General features: G+C 28.6%; 2 protein-coding genes across 2 annotated transcripts in view; one reads left to right on the top strand and one right to left on the bottom strand.

The window, feature by feature from the left end:
• LOC107440366 (allatostatin-A receptor-like) overlaps positions 1-16,407 on the top strand; it is a 187,712-nt gene extending 171,305 nt beyond the window's left edge. The window contains exons 2-6 of the mRNA XM_071188286.1: positions 705-2,167; positions 6,334-6,457; positions 9,795-10,006; positions 12,154-12,283; positions 15,918-16,407. Of these exons, the coding sequence (XP_071044387.1) occupies positions 1,698-2,167; positions 6,334-6,457; positions 9,795-10,006; positions 12,154-12,283; positions 15,918-16,286 (1,305 nt within the window). The 5' untranslated portion in view covers positions 705-1,697 and the 3' untranslated portion in view covers positions 16,287-16,407. The remainder of the gene's footprint in view (positions 1-704; positions 2,168-6,333; positions 6,458-9,794; positions 10,007-12,153; positions 12,284-15,917) is intronic.
• A 2,304-nt stretch (positions 16,408-18,711) lies between these two features.
• The window catches only part of LOC107440367 (pancreatic lipase-related protein 2-like), a 152,227-nt gene continuing 144,602 nt past the window's right edge, over positions 18,712-26,336 (bottom strand). Inside the window, exon 10 of the mRNA XM_043048725.2 lies at positions 18,712-18,880. Within this exon, the coding sequence (XP_042904659.1) occupies positions 18,781-18,880 (100 nt within the window). The 3' untranslated portion in view covers positions 18,712-18,780. The remainder of the gene's footprint in view (positions 18,881-26,336) is intronic.

Below are 26,336 nucleotides of genomic sequence, written 5' to 3'. Positions count from 1 at the left end.
AATGCTTTATTAATGCCTAATCTCAAGGTTTGGAAAACTTTGAACGTTTGTGAAAAGTGCGAGTAATTATGTATCTTTCATACATGTATAATACATGCTAAGAGATATAGTTATACATCATTCAACTTTTCTTAATTCACAAAATCAATTACTGATAAATTTTTTGATATGAATATTTTAGACATTTCATATTATGACAATGATATAATTCCGATAATCTTACAGATTTTTTTATTATTCATTAGAATACTTTTATAAGTAAAAATACGAAAATATATTTTTGCTTGTAATTAGAGCATCAGAAAAAAAAATATATTAAAGGAACACGGTATCCCATCTGCTTCAAATTTATTGGTTAAGATTGATAAACTAGCATTTATTAAAGCTGTTCTTTGATTTCATGTAAATTTTGTTTTTTGTTTCAAAAATAATGAAGGTAAAATATTTTAAAGTTTTCCCTAAATAGACACACGTTTAAATCCTAGAAGCTCTTATTGATAATGAATATGTGTCGCGTAACGAGGAACTAAGAAAAGTAATTCAATAGGAATTTTAAAGATTTCAAGTTTCATCATTTAAAAGAGATTTAAGCTACGAATTCTTATTCTATCATTAGTTACACTATTCAATCCTTTCAACGGCTTCTTGAATAGTGTATATTTGTTACACTGACACTAATTGCTTCTGTTTCTTTTCTTTTTTAGGGAAACAAAGGAAGTCTGAAGTACATCTATAATACATCAACTAAGGGTGTATTTTGTCACATCCCTGATTAGAAACTCTGAGGAATTATTCGATAAATTTATTTCGTTATTTACTTCTTCTCTCCTGAGAAAGTTTATCTTAATTTTAAGAAGTGGAAAATTTAATTTTAATGACATTTTTAAAGATGCATTTTTAAAATTCCTAAATTTTAGTAAGGTTTCAAAAATATATTAATTAAAGCTTTCAGTTCCGTGTGATATATTTCTATTATAAACGTATAGTAAAATTTAAAGGCTTTTGATTTTTTCAATAATTTTAAGAATTTTCAATTTCCGACTTTTAAAAATATTTTAGTTTAGATTTAAATGAATTTCAGATTGGAAAAGCTATTAATGAGTTAGTTTCAAATCATTTTAAAATTATCTAAAACATATTTATTTCATTCATTAAAATTTCTTCTTGATTATAATTTTTTTCTTCAATATATTAAGAATTCGCAGTGTCTAATATTTTAACTAAGATTTAATGAACTTTAGATTTAAAAAAGGTACAACTAAGATAGTTCATACGTATTTTAAATTGAGTTAAAATAGGTTTCTTTTATTGATTTAAAAGACTAATAAAAACCAGAACATATTTAACTTTTTTGAAGTTAAATAAATATAACTTCATTTGTTTTTTAAATTTATTTTTCAAAATTTATTAAATATTTTTCCTCCAATTAACAATTTTTCTCAAGTAATCAATAGCAAATTATTTCGATCATTTTACTACAAAATTATTACTCGCACTTAAACAAAGTATGTTTATTCTTTTGGTTGAAAAATTAAAAATAAGACATAAAATGTTTTAGAAAGTAAATTGAAATTTAAAAGAAGAACTTTGATACTTTTTAGATGCATAATTATTTTCAAATATCATTTGAAATTTAATTTTTTTTATTCGAACTCATTACTTCATTCACACTGACTCAATAAAAATTATCAATAATAATGAACAACACAATTTCGGATATTGTTATGAGTAGTATCACAAATATAACATGCGATGAAGATAATTGCATTCATAATATCACTGATAATCCAGTTCGGAAGAACTTATCTTTGGATGAGATCTATTTCAGAAATCCTGGTGAAATGTTAACTCCTTGGATGATAAACCAGTACTTTTTTTTCATAGTTATCACTTATATCATAACATTCATATTCGGAGTGACAGGAAATGTGACAGTTATTGCGGTTATAGTTGGTGACAGGACATCTAGGAACGTGACAAATGTCTTTTTGGTCAGCTTAGCCATCGCAGATTTGTTGTTGCTTGTCATCTGTGCTCCGTTAGACGTTGCCCATTATTTTGTCGTGCAATGGGATTCTAAAGGAACAGTTTGCAAGTTGGCGGCCTATGCTGAATCTGTTTCGGCTTTTGCATCTGTTTTGAACTTGGTTGCAGTTACGTTGGAACGGTAAGTTAATATTTTTTTGTTTCTAAAATAGTTAAAACAATTAAAAGATTAAATTTTTTTTTTTGTTAAATGATTGCAATCTCTTACAAAAGTTTAAAGTATTTTCAAGGTTTATATGAGGTTGTTTTGAGGCATCAAGGATAAATTTGAGGTTTATTCCGTGTTTACTTTAAAAACAAAACATCATTAAAAGATCAACCTCTCAAGGTGTATGAATTTGTTTTATTCACACTTGAGGTTGTTTTGAGGTTGATGGAAATCTACTTTAGAGCAACCAACTTAGGGAGGTTGTTCTTGAGGTGCACGGATTATTTTTTCTACATTTCAAGAAAATACGTATATTTGAGGTGTGAATAATTTCATCTGATATAAACTAAAATTATTTCCGAGTTATATAGGAGATTGATTTTATGAGGTGTAAATGAGGTTGAAATTGAGGTAAGAAGGTTATGTTTGGTGCAAAACCTAAACTCATTTTCGGCCTTAGGTGTATATTTTACATCTGTCAATCGCAAAACAACATCGAAAACAAATTATTTTTTTGTAACGGATTCACAACAATGTGAAATTGATCAAAGCTATAAATTACCCAGAAAAAGTGAAAAAGTAATTTTTTCAAACAAAAAAATTGTTTACAAACGAAGTAAAATAATGGCTTGTTATCAGTCATACTAAACCTAATGATTCATACTGTTTGTACCTTAACCCGAAAAAAATAATTCTTTATAATTAAAAATAATAAAACCTACATAGCTTTAGATCTTTCTTTAATTTTTAAAGTGCAGATCAGACAAGATGTACATCTTTAATAAAAAAAAATTTTCGAGGTAATTACTTATATAGGCTAATTTATAAATTTAGATTTTAAAAGTTTAAAATAATTAAATACATATGTGATTTCACTCTTTGACGCAAATAAGACACCGGTGTCCCTTTTAAATATATTTTTAGGAAGCTCCACTCACGAGCAAAAATATTGCTCTTAATTATGAAAAACTGTCTAATAGTTACTGAAACATTTTTTATCTTATCGTAATAATACACTCATGAACAAAAAAATTAGCGCACCAAGAAGGAGTCATCAAAATGAAACGAAATTTCACATACGTAATGATTAGTTTGATGTAAGTAAATGTTTAGAAAATCAAAGATTATCGTTTTTCGTTGATTTTTAATCATTTACTTATATCAGTTGTCATTACGTATGTAAAATTTCGTTTCATTTTGATGACTCCTTCTTGGTGCGCTAATTTTTTTGTCCATGAGTGTATTTGAATTAAAATATAATATCCAAAAATATAGCTTGAAAAAGAATATTTTTGCATACATAATCAGAAATGTATCAGTAACTGATTTTGTAAATTAAGAAAATTTCAATGATTCATGCCTATTCATACTATATAAAATTTCAATGAAATAACTGTTTCTCTTAAATCTAAATAACTGCAAATGTGTGCAAATTTGAAAAATTATTGTTTGGAAGTGATCCTTGTTTGAAAGACTTCATCTTTAACACAGAAAAAATCTATAGTGTTTCATGCTACATTTCATAATCATAAATTATTAATGTTCTGAATATACTATTTTCCCTTATTTTGACCAAAATAAATATAAAATAATGAAAAAAGTAAGAAATATATGATTAATAAGAATTCTGCGTCAAAGGGTTAACCAGCATAAGAAATCAGTAATTCAAACATATACATCTCAGATCTGCTATTTAAGATATTAAGCTTTGACAGCGTTGCTTAGTTTGAAGAGTGTTCTTTTCACATTAATCATTATTTTTCTATCACGTAGTATAATATTTTAAATGAAAGTTGAAGTTGGCAACTAAGCAATGGAAACCAAATTAAAAATAAATTTGAAATAATAGTTTAGAGCCTCAACAGCTAATAAAATAAACTTTTGAAAACAATCTATCAAATATTTCTTTGTGTTCCTTTACATAAATCATAAATTCAGAATAAAACATATAAAAAGCTGCTTTGATTTATTTTCACGCTTTTCTCCATAAGAGAAGAAAACTAAAAAATCTAAGGTTTATTTAGTTTTGTTTTAAAAATACATTCTATTTGCTTCAAATGAATTTTTTAATGCATTATTAATCTAATAAACATTTTATTAAACTACAAGTTCACTGCATACATTTTATTTATACAAAGTACAATATTTTTCCAATGTATTACGCTAAAAACGTAAAACTCATTACATTATAATAATTAAATTTAGGACTTGGAATCTAGTTTTTCAGTTGACTGAAAAACCATGGTTAAGTAAGCTATTAGAAAAGATTCCCTCTTAATAAACTCAGATAAAGAAAAGAAAAAAAAAATACCGGATGCTTTCAAAGGTCTTGGCCTTTTAATTCCTTTTCTTAGAAGAATGTGAATGAATTTGTTTTCTGAGATTTAATGGCATGCATATAATGCGCTTATTGATCATAAATAGTGAATTTCATTATAAAGAAAAACAAATAATTAAAATTTTAATGACTTTTCAAATGCTTTAAACTATTTAAAAGGGGGTATTTTTAGCCTTTTTTAGAGTCTAACTATTTGAATTAAATGAATTGAAAGAAGTAATTTTTGACCTTTAAGTAAGAAGTAAGCCTTGACCTTCAAGTAAAACTTCATCTTAACCTCTAGTGATTAGAATAACGCAACAAGGTTTGTAGAGTCTTTAAAAAACTTCAGTTAATATATTTTATTTTTTTTAACTCTTGGAAAAAATTTCTGAAGAAATAATTGATACATTATTCGCAGACATGATACAGAAATTTAAGCAGGAAGTTGAGGAGTTAATTTTGAATGCAGATGGCAAATGATATGTTGTTGTAATCCAGTATTGAAAATTAATGATGTTCCACACTTTTGTTGCAGATCAAATAATATAAAGAAAGTAAAATATGCAAATGATAAAATATATTAATGGAACTCTATATATTTTAAGGTTGCTGATAAAGAGATATTGATTGATTATATTTGTTGAAAAGAAGATGAAAAAATAAATATTAAGTAAAATTTTAATTAAAAAAGGAAACTTATGCTTATTTTTGCTTAACAGCATGATATCGCAATAAAATATATTTTTTTGCTTATTATATATTTCTTAGGTTATTTTGTCAGAAATTCGTATTTTCTTCCATATATGGTCATTGGGGTGTGAACATCAGTCAGATGATACGTGTATACCTTAACCCTTTCGCGCCGATTGTCACAAATACGTGACAGCAAAAAACCGTATCAATCAGGGTAAAAATATGAAACTGGTAATCAAAGTAATTCTTTAGCAGTTTATTTGTGGGCGGAGTTATAATGGTTTGACTTATTTAACTCACCATTACTTTGTTCAAAATAAAACTATATAACTATACTTTGAATTAGCATTGATTATATATATGATTAAACTACCAATAATTAAAGTAAAAGCAAAGTAAGTCTGTCAAATTAGCAACGACTACATTTTAGTTACCGTTTTTTATTTAATTACAACTTGATTCTGATTTTGTACGAATGCTTTTCTGAATCACTAGTCCCCAAGGGGTTAAAGAAAACTTAAATACATTTTTAGATTTAAAAACTCTTTATTGAAATACAATATTCCCTAAACTATATATTGGAATAATATATAGTTTATGGAATACCCAGCGAACAGATTCTTATTTTCATTTTAACGGGAAATTTGACAGTCAAAATTTGAAAGTGGTATATAGCTTTAACATTCAACAGTTTTGACTCCAACATTATTGGTTATAACCTCATAGCGAAAATATACTAGATATAGCCCTGTTACTTGCGCTCTTAATGACAAACTACAAATTTCCCTTCGCCTCTCGTAATGCAATTTAAAGTTATTTTCAATAAATATTTCAATACCGTAAATCTACTGCTTGATGTATTAATCAAAACCTATTGCTTTTTCCACGAAAAGCAATTTGCATTCCTAACTTATCGCCACTATACGGGAAACATCAAAAAATATGCACAAATATCAAAACTCCTATATAATTGCACTAGAATCGATCATCTAAATAAAATAAAAAATACGACAGTGAGAGCCATGTTTTATGCATTCAGACTAGAAGATATGAATACATACATTTTGTTCAGATAATGAAATGTGTAAAAAAAATTTCGTAATTCTTTTTTTTTTTTATTTTTTAGATTCGTTGTTATCGTATATCCAATAAGATCCCGATCTTTGTGTACCATGAGTAATTGCAAGAAGCTTATGATAGCTGTTTGGACCATTTCATTGATTTTAGCCCTTCCAGTTATTGCAACAAAGGTAATTTCATTTTCATTTTATTTATATCAGAGTAATTTGTTTTTGAAGGCATTTTCTCCTTAACTAAGCAAGATTACGTTGATGAAAACTGAAATGTAGCTAAAATTTTTTTGCAATGTTATTTTTCATATAATCATCCCAAAAACTATTTTTCACTAACTTACAATTACTAATCGCAGCCCCCTATTCATATTTAAATAGTGGTAGGGACAATATATATTTTTGATTCTTCTTAGAGGCAGAAACATAATATTTTATTTTAATATTATTTCTGTCGTTGAACAGCCTACCCAATTTTGGGTTTACGATTACTGATGTTCAACTCCGTAACCTTGTAATTTTTAACCAACCCAGAAGACAAGGAAACTTCTGGATCAGTACCCGCAGAGTTGTTGGTTTGTTATGGGAACATGGAGGATTTTGCGACTCGACAGATTTAACGTACATCAGTCACCATTTATTACACGGGGAATCTTCAGCCGACTGGGATCGAACCCATGAACTCTTGAACATATGGAACAGTGCCCTGCTAACCAGGCTATCGCGACCCAAATATGTCCTTTTAACAACTAAAGCAAGGGGGTCGAGATGGCCTGGTTGGCAGGGAGCAGGACTCACGCTTTTGCGAATGGTAGTTCAGATTGAGGTGGCCGAAGACTCCCCGTGTAGTAATAGGTGGCTGATGCACTTTTAATCCGTTGTATCACAAAGTCCTCCATGTTCAAATAAGAAATCATACTTTTGGGGGTACGGAATTGGAGATTGAGCGTTCTCTGGTTCAGGTCAAAATTACGATCTTGGATAAATGAATGGAGAATGTTTGCCTCATGTCTGTTAAACGGGTAACGACGTGTGTGTGGCTGAAGTCGTATTCTTGGCCATCACCAAAAAAAACAAACAAGAAACATACCCTCTGCCTTAAAAATTAGCGTGATTTTAAGCAAGCTTGCTGGTATTGACAAGTGGCATAAGTAACAACAGTACTTTTTTCGAAAGCATTCTTCTATTGGTAAAAAGAGGGCCTTTATCTCATAAAGGCGAAATCTCTCATTTTATATCAGGTAGAACGAAAAAAATCGTCTTTATTTTTTGTAGGTGAAGCTCCCTAAGGTTCACCAAATATATTCACATATTGCTAAGCTACTTATCAAAGCAATTTGAAGTTTTGCTAATTTCGCAACCACTTAAATTTAATTAATATTCATCCAGCTTATACCAAACTCTTGTTTGTCTTATAACTTTTTAAATCTTTAAGGTGGTAAGCAAATTTAGTGATCTTTTCTCTTAAAACAAAAAATATACTTTGTAGTTTGAAATTTGCTGTCACTTGAAAAATTTTAGCGGAATTTTGGGTATCCGCCTATCGAAAATGGCCACGAACTTTGCAGAAGACCCAAAGCTTGTCTTTCTTAATTAGAAATCTCACACGTGTGCTTTTTAAAAAGATAAAAACTGAAAATTTTGATACTTTCTTTTAATAATAAACTGAATAACAATTATAATGTATTTATTATGCAAATATGTGTTTTCTATCTCAAAACATGTGAATTTTATTTTTTTCTTAAATTTGAACACGTGTCCTTATAGTTTTAAAATTAAATTACTTTTCACACCAATTTAACAAGAAGTTCCGTCTTTTTTGACAGGGAATGAGTAAATAGGACTGTTAGATTATAGAAATTGAAAAAAAACATATATTTCAATGCTTTTTTAGACCTTAACTTTCATTTTATTCGTACAAAAGACAGCTAAAGAAATTAAAAATCATGCTTTTTTTTCAACAGAAAATAATTGCGTTGAGATTTAGGTTTTTTTTGCTCTTTCTGACAAACAAAAAGTACTTTATTGTTTTAATGCTTAAGAAAGCAAAAAAAAGGTGTTATTTGCGGAAACATTAAATGTCTTGTTTTTAAAAAAAATCTTCTTTCACTTTTCAAAACATTTAAATTGAAATAAAGCTTTTTTCTTTGAATAATTATGTGTGTAAAACAGAAAATAAACAAAACTTTAAATTTCTTACAAATGTTAAAACTAATTATCGTGTTACAAACTGTAATTAAAACAAGAAATATATTGACAGATGGTATAAAAAGGTAAAAGGCATGCAATGGAAAAAAATATACAGACATATTCAAATTAAGGATATTAAATTATTTTTCTTTATTATCTTATGCTTGAAGAAATATGAACATAAATAAGATATTTTTAAAAGCCTGCAACTACTACAACTACAATAACATCTGTTGGGGAAAAAAGTTTTTTTTTTTTTTTGCATGAAAAGTAAAATCTTCTAAACACAGCTCACTTTTAAACATTAATTTTTTCAAATTCACTCTTATTTTTAGTTATTTATTTCTAAGAGAGACAGTTATTCATCTTTGAAACTATTTTTTATTTGCAGAATGATTTATTGATTAGTTTTTGAATATGAATGAGGAAAATGTTTTTCGGACTACTTATTTTTTTTCTTATATTTAATACAAATATAATTCCGAAAATCTATCAGATTTTTCTGACAACTCTTAGGCCGTTTTTTATTATTGAAAAATACCAAAGTATATATTTTCTTGGGTTTATAGTTGCGTGAAAAAATAATAAAAGGAATGCGGGTGTCCCGTCTGCGTCAAAGGGTTAACAGTTACAATTACATTCGTCGATCAAATCTCTGGCCAAATTATTAGACGGACTATAAGATTCCATGTAAAATCTTAGTTATCAAGTGATACAATGCATCTTTATTGTTTTTACGTAGCAGAAACCGGTTGGCGTTTGTTAACGTTCGTGTATCAATTGGTTAACATTGTAATGCAATATATAACAATAATGTAATATATAATGCAATATATGTAAAATCTCCTGAGTAAAAACCCATTACATGTATGTTTAAATATCAAAGTATTGCATATAAACTCGTGCAAAACATGTAATTATTAAATAACTACAGTGCGTCTAATAATTTGGTCTAATTATTATGAAATATTAATATAATACCTGATGTAAGAAATAATCCATATTTATATAATATATATCGTCTAAATTACTCAATAGTCGATTTTATATTTTATATCGTCTATTTTAACTAATTGATACACGAATGTGCAAACCGGTTTCAGTCGCATGAAAACAATAAAGCTGTATAGTATCACATGATCATTAAGATTTTGCACAGAATCTTATAATTGCATAGAATCTTATAATTAGGCCAGAGACTGAAGTTCTACTAATATTATTTTCTAGAATTCGAAATCTTAACTCTTTTCAATTTTTCTCTACCAGTAGCTAATTTTTTTTGAAAATATTATACGAGAAATGTTATGTTTATATATTTGTGTTCTAGGGTACAATACGCATGACTTTCACCAATTACTACGAGTATGTTACTATTTTTTCATGTAAGGATTCTAGTGATTGGCGTGGATTTGCAATAGCAATTTATCGTCTTTCAACTCTTTTTATTCTACCTTCACTGGTAATGATTACCTGCTACGCTTGGGTTATTTCAGAACTGTGGATGAGCACGAAGACTATGGATGAATTGACTAATTTCAGGTAAATGTTTCATTATTTTTCTGTATCTCTAGTACAAACTTTATCTAATACTAAATACTACATATATATATATATATATATTGCATTAGATAAAGTTCATAAGAATTTCATAGGAAACCTTGCCAAAAAAGGCCATCGTATGCCGCTAGGGGCACTTCCCTGTTATTAATTGTTTAATCGCGTGCTTCTGAATATTCATAATAGGGAATTGACGTATGCTATTTCAATCATGTCGATGTTCCTTAACTAAAAGTTTGTCGCAATATTTAGTCGACCACTGTTATATATAACGTTTTTAAACTTGAACATTTCGAGAAAAAATTACTGAAAATGGCATTGAAAATAACTGTAACTTGAGCAGCAAACCAAACTTCAGATTTAAAGTCCCTAAACCTAATAAGGCACGATCAAGTATTTGTATAAACGCAACAAAAAATGTGTCCGCTAGTGTTATTAATTTCTTACTTTCTATCTGTAAGTTCTAATCTATTGCTGTTCTAAGCTATTGCAGTGGAAGCTTGATTATAGTGGCACAAATTCCAAGTGCATTTCATTCGTACTGTAAGAGGGATTACCGGAGAGATACTTCAAAACAAAAGTTTCTTGATTTTTATTTTCGAGTATTATAAGTTGAATAAAATGAACATGGCCTTATTTAAAATCATATTAAGTGAACGTAAATATTAAGCAGCATCTCTTTTTAGAGATACTAAAATCGTTTCTTCTAAAGACAGCTTTATATATATATTTGTAAATCTAATTAATGGTTAGACGAGATTGAGAGGCCATCGAACATCAGAAATTCCCTACTTATAAAGCACAGAATTTCAAATTCAGTGAATTAGCACAGTTTTTTGAAGCTCTATCACCAAGGAAAATATAAAGCTATAGTTTAGGTGCCTTTCACTTGAAACAATGCGATGATTTTAATCTATATGTATTATCTTGCGTGAAGAATTATATGGGCTTTAGAACAGAGAAGTAACTTAATTATTTTAAAAATTATTATTATATACTTAAATATATAAAAAATCGCCAATTTGGCTACAACTTTCTACCAAGATGAAAATTATCAAAATCACTACCTTATTCTCAGTTTTTGTAAATTTTTAGGAGTCCAAGTTATGCAGCATTAAGTTTTCAAATATTAAAAAATTAGACCACAAAAGCTTTTCATTTTCACGAAGCTGTGGCTTTTAACCCTATAGACGTTTTGAGCCATTTTCAAACTAAGTGTAGACCAGCTCTGGCTTTAGATAGGCTGTAACCGAAGCATTTTCGTGGTTAGAGAAATATAGCAGCTTAAAAAAATGGAGTTAAAAATAGATTTTAATATTCGATTTAGTCGCGCCAGTGAATTAATGAGTCATACATTTGCATCAAATTATAAAGTTTGCCGTTTTATAGATTGTTAAGGAAAGAATGAAATTATTTATAAGTGCTAAAAATTTAATAATTGATTTAATTTAATTTTACTAGAATTAATAATGATTAAAAAAATTAAATTTATGAAAGAAATTATAAAAGCTTGGAAATGCATGATACCTATAAGGGCATCATACGAGCTACAGCTATTTTAAATTATTTTATATACATCAAAAATGCCGCATGTATTTTACATAAAACGTTTTTATTTTTCTTTACATTTAAGCGAAAACCCCGGCACTACTTTTAGAGGACTTAATTTTGATAAAATTAAATAAAATAATTCATTTATTTTAATTTTACTAGAATTAAGAATGATTAAAAGAAGTTTATAAAATTAAAGAAACTATGAAAGTTAGGAAATATGTAATGCCATTACACAACCTAATGCTATTTCAAATTATTTTATGTGCATCAAAAACGCCGCATGTATTTTACATAAAACCTTTTAATTTTTCCTTAAATTTAAGCGAAAAACCGGGCACTATTTTCAGAGGACTTAATTGTGATAAAATTAAATAAAATAATTCATTTAATTTAATTTTACTAGAATTAAGAATGATTAAAAAAAGTTTATGATATTAAAGAAATAATGAAAGTTTGGAAATATGTAATGCCTATAATGGCATCACACAACCTAATGCTATTTTGAAATATATCATCTGCATCAAAAATGTAGCATGTATTTTATATAAACATTTTTCTTTTTCTTTAAATTTAAGCGAAAAACCTGGCACTATTTCTCGAGAGTTATCAAGATCCTTCTCGCGTGACAGTATCAGTAACGAAGCCGCTTCCTCTCATTTACACAGAAACTCTACTCGAGCAAATGTGAAGTCTGCAAGACAACAGGTAAGAACAGAAGGTTCGAAAATTAATTACCAGCAACTGGTAAAAAAGGTAATTTTTTGGACGCATGCAACGCTGTTATTTTAGAGGAAAATAAACGGGAAAACTTTCATCAGAACTAAGTTTTGAAAAACTAATCAAAATCGTGTAAAAAGTTTGTAGTTTAAAAATATTCTTTGAAATAAACAGAAATATATATAAAGTAGAGTTTTTAAATTGCGAATTTTTTTATTTAAAATTGAAATATTTGGTGTATTTTAAAGGGTTTTTCATGCTGGTTTTATTTCATATTTGCTTGTTGGATTTTAATTACATATGCGGGGATTCCAAGTCAAATAGTTAGCTAAACTTTATACTTTTAAACAGTTTTTCTTTATGATTATTAATAAAATAAGTTTTATGTATTCATATTTGTTAACGTTACATAAACGTTACAAGAAATTCAGAGAATCTTATAGTTGGTTACATATTGTTAATGTTTGAACATGGTCTGCAATCAAGTTTCTGACATCCTCCATTTCTGCAGGGAGGATTCAGGATAAAATATGGCAAATTAATTGATTTTGTACTATTTAGATACATAAATAAACAGTAGATCAAAGGTTTTATTTCTGTAGGAAAAAAACTTAATCTATATGGTAAAAAATAAATTTAATTTAAAAACTCGAAAAACTTGCTTTAATAAAAATTAAAGTTAAACTTTAATAAAAATTCAAAACTTTTAAAATATCTAGTTTTAATTGTTAAACTATATGAATAAATTCGTTTGACTCATTATAATTCTTGTTATATTCTATGATTCAGTATTTTATGCATTATTAAACATTACATTGCTGTAGCGAATGCATCATGTTTCATTTTATAAGACATTAGGTTTGTTTATAAATTTACGAAACACTTTCTTCTTAACTTCGGTGTATACTTTCCAGTATTTATTTCTTCCCTCATGGAACTAAAAATTCATTTATTTATTTATTTCATTTTTAAAAAAATTTATGTAGTGCTGGGTGGTAAAAATATTTTCCTGCAGCCTGAAAAAGCATTGTTGACATCAAATTTGCTTATTATAAAATTTTCAAAAGTGACGCACAAAAAAAAGTTTGCCGAAGTTTAGTCAAAACTAACATAAGATTTATAAAAAAAGTTCTAATGCTTCATCAGAATTGGGAACAATAATTTGTTTCTTTCTGAAAATAAAAATTTCCATTCTCATATGTTTATAAAACAATTAAAACATTTCATTATATACTTACTAAAAATATTAAAAACGTTTATTTCTTCGTCTTCACCCCCTTACTAGGCAAAACTTTTAAGTGAAAGAGTCAGTTTAACTGCAAATTCGAATTCTTTGCTTAATAATTAACAAGGACACAAAAATTTAAAATATTATCTATTTCTCTATTTTTTTAAAAAATATTTTTTTTCACTTTTATAAATATGAGTTTAACGCTAAACAACGCGTATCGTGGAGACTATTGTTCCGGTTTCATTGTGAGAGGGGGTTGAATTTTCATGGAACAATAATTATCGTAGTAGTTGTAGTTTTCTATTGTATGTATGCGTTTTGTGAAGAGGCATTATTGCACATATAAATCAATGATTGTCATGTTTGGAAAGAATGAACAAATTTACATCTATGGCTGTAGTATGCAAAAATCACAGAATAATAGGTGTAGTGTAACTACCACTACGAAAATATAATTCCAAATAACTAGTATATAAGACATGTCAACTTGATTCTAAGGTAAGGTGGGGTACTTTTGCATAGATGAAGATTGACATAGTAATTTTTAATGCGGTAAAATTTAAACTTAATTTTCATAAAGATAATCGATTTTAAAACCTAATCAATTTAAAGAATTCTCTTGTCCAGTTGCAGCATTTGGTTTGCAAGTATTTTTCTTGTTAAGAATAATTAGTTAAAACATTTTTGTTTCTTTGATATTTTGCTACCAGTTTTGAAATTTTTCAGAAAATTGGCTACTCTATGTTTACAAAGAAACAAAGCAATTTAATGAAAAATTACAATTATCAATCCACCAATTTTTATTCTCAATAAATTTCATTAAATACTGGGGAAAAAAACATGAGCAGCTCTATTTTACAACGGATGAGTCAAAATTAGAAACGGTGTATTAGTTTACGCTGTGGAATTCTCGACTAGTCCGTTTCCACACCTGCCAACTATTAATCCCTTCCATTATCATTTTTCCCAGTGGTATTAAAATGGAATTAAAACTTCAACTTTAAGCAGACAAATGCNTGATGCATACTTTGCTACCACTTTAAATATGAAAATAAAATCTTCCGGAAAATCCGGAAGAGTTGGCAGGTATGCGTTTCTGACACAGATATTTTTTTCAATCAACAGTCTTGGCATAAGGTTTATAGTACTTCTGTTCCCTCATCTTGTTCCCGTTGCTTTTGTCCTGTTGGCGTTCCCGTTACTAATCCGTTTTGTCTAAGTTGATATAGAAAATTCTCCCCAGCTTTTATTTATTTGTTAATGTGGTTATTCTTCAATAATCCTAAATAAATATTTTTTGTTTAGTTTACTTAAACATTATTTTATTATTTCCCTTAACTCGTTCAATCCGGGGTCCCACCGGTGGGTCACGCTAGATTGTCTCATCTTGGCAGCGCACCGGAGTAAAAACTGGTAACAATAAATTTCATTTCTTAGTTTTTTTCGGGGAATAATAAAAATCCACAACTACCAATTGTTTTTAACGGATGCAATTTTTATATTGAATTGCTTTTTCGCCTTTATAATTTTCCTTACAGTGAACTGTTATTGTTGAGAATAGATTAACTCCTCCCGAATATTATATATTGAAATAGTTCTTCTACCAGTATTTTCTCTTTTCCCGTACCATTATTTTCACGTTTCCCGGCGTGAACGTGTTAAGGGATGAAGAGATGCATAATCAAATATAATGAAATTTGTGTAAGAACTAATAATGATTGGACTGAGTGGCGAAACCGCCAGTCCTCACGCCAAGAAATTTAAATAAGAAGTGACTGAATTGTTCTTATCGTACACTTATGACCACCGAAAGAGATACATAGTTGGCGATTTATCGATAGATGAAATAGCCCGAAACAAAGCCAATCCAGCATTACTTATATTGAATTTTAAATAATTTGGCTGCAGCTTGATCAAAAAACCGTGAGAATTAAGATAACCCTATAACTGAAACATTTTCGTAGTTCAAGAATTAAAGTAGTTAAAGGAATAAAGAGTAAAAAATAGATTTTGATTTTTGATTTAAACTAGACAATAAATTAATAACTTATACATTTGTTTTGAAATAAAAAAAAAGTTAGACGTTACATTGATTGTTAAGAGAATAAAATATTTATATTGTTTTTTTATAAAATGTAATAAAAATTAAATAACCGTTTAATATAATTAAAATTGGATTATGAATGATTAAAAAAATCGGCACTCTAGTCTCCACAAAAAAAACAATTAAATGCTAGGAAATATGCAATGCCTATAACGGCATCGCATTGTGTAATTGAGTTTAAAATGTTATAATTTGCATACCATTATGGTTGAACTTAAATGAAACCTAACTATGATCGTAGAAATCTCAAGATATGGATCAATAAATGCAAAAACATTCATTTTCAGGTGATCAAAATGCTGATCTTAATCGTAGTACTTTTCTTGATTTGTTGGGGTCCACGGCTGATCATGGAAATTGTCATAAAATGTTGCTTGAACGTCTATAACCACGGAATCTACACAACTCGTTTTGTTTTCTATCTACTTCCATTCCTGCACAGTTGTCTAAATCCAATGGTATACTGTTTCATGTCTTCAAAGTTCCGGAACCGCTTGCTTAAATGCTGCTGCCCAAGGTCTCGACCAGTGCATAAACCAATGCCAATGAAAAGTTCAGTTTCAAAGAATGGTACATCAAGAGTTGGATCAACCTATACATTTTCATCATATATTAGTCCATCAGGTGAACTCGTGTCCCCAGCAGCCTCAAAATAAAAGCTTACATAAAGCTTTTTAATTTTTTAATGTTGTGAAATATTGGTGCATGCTTTTAAAAGATTCTTTTGAAACTTTTGACTTTTTGCTTTTGATGTAATGAAACTTGAGGCTTGTAAAAAACGAATGAGGGATTTTATCTGTGTTTGCTGGCGTGATACAATTTTATCCCATTCTAATTGTAAAGCGAGAATATGAGCAAATATAAAAAAATTGCCTTTGGTAAGTACCATATGATATATTGATTGCTCTATTTTGACTCTGCTTTATTTTGACTCGTCACATATCGTATTTTATCTGTGTTTGCTGGCGTAATACAATTTTATCCCATTCTAATTATAAAGCAAAAATATGGGCAAATATAAAAAGGAATTGCCTTTGGTAAGTACCATATGATATATTGATTGCTTTATTTTGACTCTGCTTTATTTTGACTCGTCACATATCGTATTTTATCTGTGTTTGCTGGCGTGATACAATTTTATCCCATTCTAATTATAAAGCAAAAATATGGGCAAATATAAAAAGGAATTGCCTTTGGTAAGTACCATATGATATATTGAATGCTTTATTTTGACTCTGCTTTATTTTGACTCTGCTTTATTTTGACTCGTCACACATCGTATTTTATCTGTGTTTGCTGGCGTGATACAATTTTATCCCATTCTAATTATAAAGCAAAACTGTGGGCAAATATTAAAAAAAAATTGCCTTTGGTAAGTACCATATGATATATTGATTACTTTATTCTGACTCGTCACATATTGTACAGATATGTCTGCAAGGCAGTTCAAGACACAAATGAACTTTCTCAGCATGTAAGCAGAAACTGAGCTTGTGTAAGTTGCATCTTTAAAGAGGCAATACTCATGCAAAATATTCTATGTGATTTATGTGTTAACTGGTATCTACATATCTATTGTTCTAAATCTTACCATTTATTCATCTATTAATATTATAATGTTGCTGAAATAACTGTAAATAACTACAATATTTAAGAGGAAAGATGTCTTATGACAACATTTAAGTTTAGAATCATTAAAAAACATATTTTATTTTGTTCATAATGTGCCACAAATGAATAATTATTTTTTAAGATATTGCCAAAAGTTAATTAACTATACTTTAAACATATTCTGCAACGTGTGTTTTCTTAAAATGTCTGTTTCTAGTGTCTTTTCTTACGTGTTTATGTGTTCTCTCTTTTTTCTAATGTCTTTTTCTTAAAATGTCTATTTTGTCACTAGCTTAATTGGTATCTCGGTTTTTATAGAACAAAAAATATTAGATTGGTTTACTGATTTCAAAAGTTTTCAATTATTCATTAGGGTTCTAGTTATAAGAGAGTCAACTGAAACAGAGCTCAGCTCTTTATTTTTCTAAAGTGTAAAAAGTTTTGAAGTGTATTTTGATGTTTAACTGACAGTGATATTGAATAATATAAGAGCAGTTTCTATGACTTGATAGTTTAAAAAATTGCAAAGCAATTTTAAAAAAATTTCGCTTCTTAACGGTTAATAAGTTTAATTTAAAATGGAAAATACGTCGGCTTATTTTTTAAATATTTTTGCGTGTGCAGTTGATTAGTTTAACTTTGAACAGAAAAAGTCTCGATTTGGTACTTAACTGAATTGTTAGAAGTTTGAAAGCTAATCTGTTGCTTAATTAGTAAGAAGATTTAATAAGATTAAAAAAAATTACTTGACATAATGCCTTTTTAAATTACTGAGAAGTTCAAATTACATTTTTTATTTAACTTTCAGAAGTATTTCTGTTTGTGTAAATTTAAACAGTAATTATTGCTCAGTGAAATAAATTTTAACTTAATTATGCGTCAATGGATAAATTAACGAATAATTGATAATTGATAAAATTGATAATTGATAAAATTGATAATTGATAAAATTGATAATTGATAAAATGGATTATTGATAGAATTGATAATTGACAAGTTAATTTAAATTCGGGATTAATTAATCTGTTAGGTACCCTAGAAAAAGTATTAACAGAATATAAGTGCTAAATTATGCAGTATAGAACTAATAATAAAATTTTTAAAAGAGGAAAACTTCACAATATTTGAATTAAAAATAAATTTTGAAATATAAAAAAGCATAATTTTATTTTAATTAAAAAATAAAAACAGATATATATTTGAGTAACATTCCAAAATTCCGAATCATTAATAAAATCAGAGTTTATTTTTTGCAAAATACAAAATTTCATAAAATAATAAATAAATACAAACAATTTTTTTAATATCACATGCTATTTTTACAATGAGATCTCTTTTAAGGGCAATCAAAAGTCAATTTCTTTACTGGAACTTTCATAACTCTGTAAAATTTTTCATTGATAATCGGATAAAAATTCTTTCGAAAAAGCTGACTGTTAAAAAATACAAAATTCTAATCTCGAACGAATATAGTTTTTACATTTATTTATTGAACTATACAATGTTACATCATTTTACATTTCAGGCACTTTTTTCTGTTTATCTCTGCTCTCTTACACAATTTGGTTGATAGGATATCCATCCAGGATCATTGCTTTCGTTACTTTTGCAAAATTCCATTTCATCTGGTCCTCGACTCCTAAAAAATAAAAACGGATACAGCATTAACACTTTATAAGATCATGAGAAGCATTTTTTCCACCAACTTCATTATTTGCTCATTCTTTTTAGCATTTCTCATTATGTTTTTTTGTAGTTAAAAGCTCAAAAATTATAAATTAGGTTATTTATAAAGATAGAAGCTTAAGACCAATTCCTTACAGTAGTTAAAATTTTAGAAATACCACCAACTTTTCCCACCGAAACAATATTGTCCAAAGAATCACCATTTGCTCGTTCATTTTAGCATTTCTCATTACGTTTTTTTGTTGTTAAAACATGCCACCAACTTTTCCCACTGAAAAAATATTGTCCAAAGAATCAAATTAATTTCATGAAATAAGCTGAATAAATTTCTGCGATATCATTACATCATTCTCAAGCCCCAAATTATTTTAGTATAAAATTACTGAAAAAGAATGGTTCTATAAAGGATAAACAAAAGCGCAAAAAATAATGTACCACTCTGAATTGAGCTAAAAATCAGATCATCACGTTCTGGGACTCATTCTTAATGTTTCGAGGGGGTGAATTACTGCAATTAATTAATTAATTACTGCAGACGATAAAGCAACGAAATCAGACACAAAAACGTACTTTCTCTGAATAAACAAACCTTTTTTTTCCAACGGAGTTTGATTTTTGAACCACAAACTCTAGAGGTAGCCGCAACCATAATGTGCGGTCACAATATACAGTTTGATCAGGAGAGAAATCCAAAATTTGGACCCCTTAATGTTAATTTTACTTTTTGCTTATTTTACCATATCTCGAAAACATTTTAAACTATGCAAAAAAAATCTTTTAATTAATATTTATTTTTTTTTTATTTAATAATAGTCGAAAAACTTTTTTTAATTTCAAGACTTACTTTTTTTACATCATTTTAAAGAATGTAATTTTAAATAGCAAATTACAAAATTTGAGCGAAATCTGTCGAATTGTTCCTGAGAAATCAAATTTTGAACAAGTCGTATTTTTAAAAGGTCTTCAAATTATGAGAAAGTATTATTCTCTGTCTGTTTTCGTAACTTGAATGATCACTTACACTAATTAATTAGCATATTTGAAGTCACCTTCTTAAACCATTATGATTGAGTCCCAAAACGTGAAGATCCGATCATTAGATTAACAGTCTTACAGGGTTGCCCATTATTTTTATTTCGTTTGCTGTACAACAGCTAGAGACACCGTACTTACTCGAGGATTTTGAGGACTTAATTCCATTGATTTGCTCAGAATGTACCTTACGAACTTAAAATGACGTGCTCAAAAGCTAAATAATAAAGAAACAAATCTAAGAACTCGAAATTTCGTATGTGTAGTCTTTCTTACTCTACTGCTTATAAGAGAAAAGCATTTTTTAAGGTACATATTTTACAAAATCTACATTACTTACTTAAAATGACATACTCAAAAATTTATAAAAAAAATAATTATTAAACAAATCTAAGTACTTAAAGTTTCTTCTTATGTTCAGTCCATTTTACTCTACTGTCTACTACCAAATAAGAGAAAAGGATTTTTTAAGGGCATTTTTCTAAATAATAATAAGACTTTTAACTCGGGTTTAAGAATAACCGATTTATTATCGTTAAATTTTTACGCTGTGCGTAGGATTTTTTCATTGCATTAAATACATTTCTCTTGTAATAAAAATGTTATGGTGAGACTTTTAAAATCATAACATTATCAAAATGCGAAATGCTTGTGAAATTCAATAAATGCAAGAAAAACCATACGTGTTTTTGTCAATAATACCATGTTATAACAAAAAAAAAGAAAAAAACCACAGTACATTTATTTACGTCCCTGGGGACATCCCTGGGGATGATCCTAAGACAACATATATATGTCACATCGTGTTTTATAGGGAGGACACATTCACCCATTCGCAAATCGCTATTTTACTCTGAACCAGAGCACGATCAATCTCCGATTCATCACTTCCAGAGGAATTCGTGACCCCCAACCGATTTGGCATGCACCAGTCTATATTTTGCGACTAGTGTGCACTTCGGCTGGCGGGAGTCAAACTCACGACCCCTGGGACATGGGCCAAATGCCCTACCTACCAGGCCCTCCATCCCCCTCCGAAAAAAAGGACTTGTTTTCCTCATAACTTTAAAAAGAAATGTAATGCTACTAATCAATCAGTACATCTTTCAAAACCAAAAACTTCATAATAGAAAAACTGTTTACCGTTATCATGTTTTCAATGCTTCGGAATAATCAATATTGATTGGATAATAAAGAAATAATGCTGATTTTCCGTTTCTTCTAATATATTGTTATATATTCTTCTAAATATTCTTATTTTTTCTATCGCCAGAGAGATCTAACCCCTTTTGTTTCGGTATGAATTTTAAAAAAAAGTATTAAATGTTTTAAAACTGACTGATTTTTTTTTTTTTGGTTGAATATGAGCAAATGATTTTTTTTTAAATTTTTAATATGTGCAACATGACAGCGGGAAAAAAAATATCTTAAAAGTTGACTCAGCTTCTTTCGAGAAAAGGCTCAGGTAATTTCTAATCTTCTTTTTTTTAATATCCTTTCATACACGCGATAATCATTCTGAGAAAATTGCTCAAAATCACTGAATATTATTTTTTTCTGTAAGTCCGCTTAACCGCTTTTTTTCTCCGCTTTTTTTCTGTAAGTCCCTCCTACATCAAAAATCCTCCACACGGTATTTTATAAGTAGTACGCGCAGACTGTTTAAAAAGTGAAGCAATTGTGCGCATGAACCCAAAACCAAGTAATTGAGAGAAATTCATCATATATGTTTGAGAATTGAATCTGTAGGGGTTGACAAGTGAATAAGGCAAACCAATAATATTCATAAATAAAACAAATTTTTAGTCATATATTTGCTACCACTTTCTTATTTCAACTAGATTTTGTATTAAGTGACTCGTTCGGAAAGTGGATGTCCTTCACAGTGGTCTGATCGGACTACCTATATAAAACTGTGTGGAGGCTTTCAGTTATAGGAGGCGTTGGCTTAACTGTCTCTAAGACAAATCTGAATAGAGAATCTTCAATATATAACTTTTCTGTCCTATTTATATTCTATGTAATACACATAATTGCAAGGATAATGTCTAGATTCACGTGCATGCGTGGGACTACTAATGCGTGGGACTTATCGAATGAAAATTATTTAATTACTTATTATTTAAGATAATTTATTTCATATTATTGCACGCATTAATTCGAAAAACAAATCAAAAAACAAATTAAAGTTGTACAACACAAAAGCGATAAGTATTACAAACAATTATATGTTTTATAACTAGCAATTGCAACGCGAAAATATATAATTGGACAGATATTTCCCATTTCACAATACATAATTAGACACACATTCCCAATTTTAAGAGACATAACACCCAAAAACAAAATTTCTTTATCCTGAACCTGCTTGTACCTTATATTTGCATCTTATATTTGTAATATATTGAATATTTACGAAAGCAGAGTATTTTGTTGAAAGTGTTAGAATATTTCTGTTTTAAAAATAACATAAATATTCTAAATCAAACTGATTTATAATAAATTTAATCACTATTCGTATTAATTTCATTTCCATATTCTTTTTTTAAAAAAAACATGTATACATGTTTAAAATATTATAATACACATAATTAATTTAATTAATTTTTGCTAATTTAATTTACTTTTGATCTAACATAATTCCCCCCTTCACAAGTATTCGTAAAAAAGTTTTTAAGAAAATTAAAATGCAACCCCCTTCATTCAATTCTAATGAATTTTTTAAATAAGAACTAATCTACTTAATTTTTATTGTAATTGTTATTCGATTACAAAAGGTTTTGCGAAACAATTTCTTATTATATTATTAATTCACAACGATTATAATTAGGTATGCATGGAAAGATGGATAAATGTCTTACAAAATTAATTAACTCTCACGTGTAAAAAAAAAGACTTCATAAGCACATAGTTGTGTGTTAAACTTACTTCTTTTTAAAAAACTTAATACTTTAAATTCTATTAAATAATTTTTACTTGTCTCGAAAGATTTGTAATATTTTTTATTAAATTTAAGTTATTTTTCTTAAAATAGCGTTTTATTAGCCTTTGAAGTATACATAAACTTTAACATTGTTTTCTCACAGAAATGTAAGTCATAAATTAAAAATATCAAAAGTAATTATAATTACAAATGTTCAAACACTAAAAATAGTTTATGATTAATCTTAAAATTTATAAAAATAGAAAAAATTTTGATGGAAATTTATGTAATAAAAAAGCACTACGAAGTAAAACTTATTACAATACTTTTTAAAACAAATTGTACATAATTAAATATATTTCGAGATGAATATTTATATATATATGAAAGTTTTACTAAGAATTACATGCAGATTTTTACAGATTACAGTAAAAATAGTATTCTAGAAAAATAAAATAAGTGGAAAATTTTATTCAGCATACAGAGTTTGGATAAAAAAGTATGGAAACACTTCTATGCTTTGGCAGTAAATATTTGTGAAAATTTTACGTATTAAAACTGTTGGCTAAATCTGAAAGATCATGGTCAAAACTTTTACAAATGATGCAATTTTTACAAATGCAAAATTTTAATGAACTAAACCGAGGATTGGAAGTTAATTACTTTTTTCAAGCTTTAATACCATCGATTCTGAAATCATTTTATAGGATTGCAATGTTAATATAGAGCCACGATGGCTCAGTGATTAACGCACTATACTGCTTTTGTTAAGAAACAGAGTTCAACCCCGCAATCTTCAGACCAATGGGCACCTAGTCTGGGAAGTCTAGGTGTTTGTCTAGGAATTAAAGCCACCCTGTGCACAATGCCGATCACATTGCCACAATCATGCCATTTTTCAAAAACCTTAACATCCTTAACAAAACCTTAAACTTCCATGACCCTCTGGCCTACTATGGGCTGCTGTGGGAAAGCTTTATTTTAATGTTTATATAATATTGTTTTCTTTAATCTTGTTGTTGTCGGCGGATATTAAGGCTGGGGTGTGCGATTGATCTTGTTTTCCAGTGGCGCCATCTATGACAAGGAATTCGACTTCTATCACACCCATACGTTACACCCGTTTATAGAGTGGACCCAATCAAATGTCCATTCACTCATCCACAATTCGAAATTTTTACCTGAACCAGAGAACAATCAATCTCCAATTCAGTGCCTCCAGAGGTATTGATTTGGTATGGGAACATGGAAGACTTTGTGACCCGAAGGATTTAACCTGCACCAGTCACTATTTACTACACGGGAAATCTTCGGTCGGCTGGATTCGAACCCCCGTTTTAACGAACGAGAGACACCGCCCTACCAGGCTATTCCGGCCTGTTTTTTTTTAATTATAGTGTTATTGAGAAAAGAAAGAAGCTTCTAACTTCCAACGTTCATTTTGGTCAATATAAATTTTGCAGGGGAAAAAAATTCTGAAAGCTTCTAACAAAATCATTCAAAATGTGCGAACAGTTTTGCCAAGTAAATTCTTCCTAAATATTTGCTTGCTAAAAGAAGGACTGCTTGCATTGAGTTAGTATAGAATTATTAACATAATTTTGCCTTCCTCCTGGATTTTAGTTCGTAGAGCATGCCTCATTCACTGAATTACATGAGCTTAAGTTTAAATGTCAATTATCCAACTTATTTCACGAGAGTTGTGAATAGAAAATACGATTAAATTATTTGGATCAAGGAACATTATCTCCAAAAATTGCTATTCCATTTCATGAGAAAAATAGATAGGTTATTAGAATGAGCAAATTAATTTCTAAAAAGTTGACATTTAATGAGAATATCGAATAAGTAACTATTATTAAAATGATTAGGAAAAACTATAATTTCAAGTTATTTCCAGAATGCATGGTTATTATAATTTAAGAAAATTTTAATAATTATAATTTAAGAAAAATTTCATTTGGGTTCATATGTTCCAAATGTATACGTACGTGACTCATAAAATACAGTATGCAAATAAAAAAATGGACCACCCTAAGTAACCTTTGATCTAATGATCGGATCTTCACGTACAATCCTCAATCTTATCGATTCAAAGAGGTGACCTTAAACTTGCTAATTAATTAGAGCAGACCATGTTTTAAGTGACGAAATCGTACATAAAAAAGAGCTTTTTCTGGATAAACATCGATTTTTTTTTTGATTGATTCAGATTTCTGACTTCCGAAAAATGGGAAGTAGCCACCATCCGGAAAATATGGTCCGAATAGTTTGATTCGGAGAGCGGTCCAAAAATTGATCCCCATAATGTTAATTTTACTTCTTGCATATTTCACCATATCTCAAGAGCTTTTTAGGGGAATTAAAATATTTTACATGTATAACCATAAAATTCATTTATTCAAAGATGAAATGCAAAAAAACCTTTAGGAAGTAATATAGATTTTTTATAATTTTACTTAATAGTCAAAGAATTTTTGTTAAATTGCAAGGTATGCAATTTTACAACGCCTTAAGGATTGTTTTTCTTTCCCTTTTTTTTCAAATGGCTGGCACTGAACTTTATTCTTCGCCAAGGAAGATGCCGGAATTGTTACTCATTTTACGTTACCCAGTGGGCACCTGTGAACCAAAGTCACGGAGGCGAGTAACATTACCCACGCCACACTGTTACAAACCCGTTTATAGTGTGTGCCACATTTACAAATCACACACAACAGAGGACAATGCAAGAGAGAAACATCCATGCCCAGAGCGGGATTCGAATCCGCGGCCATTGGCTTCGCAGTCAGGCGCACTAACCGCTTGGCCATCTCGCCGGCGTCTTAAAGATTGTAGTTTGAAATAAAAACACAATATTTGAACAAACTCGGGTCAGAAGTTTATAAAATTTTTATTAGTCCTAGAAAGTGACGATTTGATCATTAGATCAAAAGTTATTTAGGATGATCAGTTTATTTTTTGCACACGATACATAATTATTTCAGGAAAAAAATTTCTTGTTATCACATATTTTTCATGTTTAATATAATTTTCTGCCATTTACAATTTAATCATTTTCTGGAATTTCGTGTCTAGTTACAAGTCGAAAATATTCTATGCTTCAATATCACTAAGCTTTAAATGCATTTGTCATCAAATGTATGCACTTCTAAGTGGTTTTATTCTCAAGAGCCATGGATTTCAATTAAATAATTCAATCATTGTATATCTGATCATAGATCTATTTATCTTGTAAATACTACTCACTTTTTAAATGTATTGTATTTAAGGATTATAATGTATAACATCTTATAAATATTTTATCTTAATGGATGTTTAATATTTTTTTATTAACTATATTTAACAAGTCACTCATGTTCATGTTTAAAATCGTACATTTATGTTATTTAGTCACATGAATGATAATGATGTACGAATAAAATGTTATGTTTAAATATTAAATTCAATTATT

Source organism: Parasteatoda tepidariorum, chromosome X2 (assembly GCF_043381705.1).
Source record: "Parasteatoda tepidariorum isolate YZ-2023 chromosome X2, CAS_Ptep_4.0, whole genome shotgun sequence".
Lineage (NCBI taxonomy): Eukaryota > Metazoa > Arthropoda > Arachnida > Araneae > Theridiidae > Parasteatoda > Parasteatoda tepidariorum.
The sequence above is the reverse complement of the archived record's forward strand: the minus strand, read 5'-3'. Positions and strand labels throughout refer to the sequence as shown.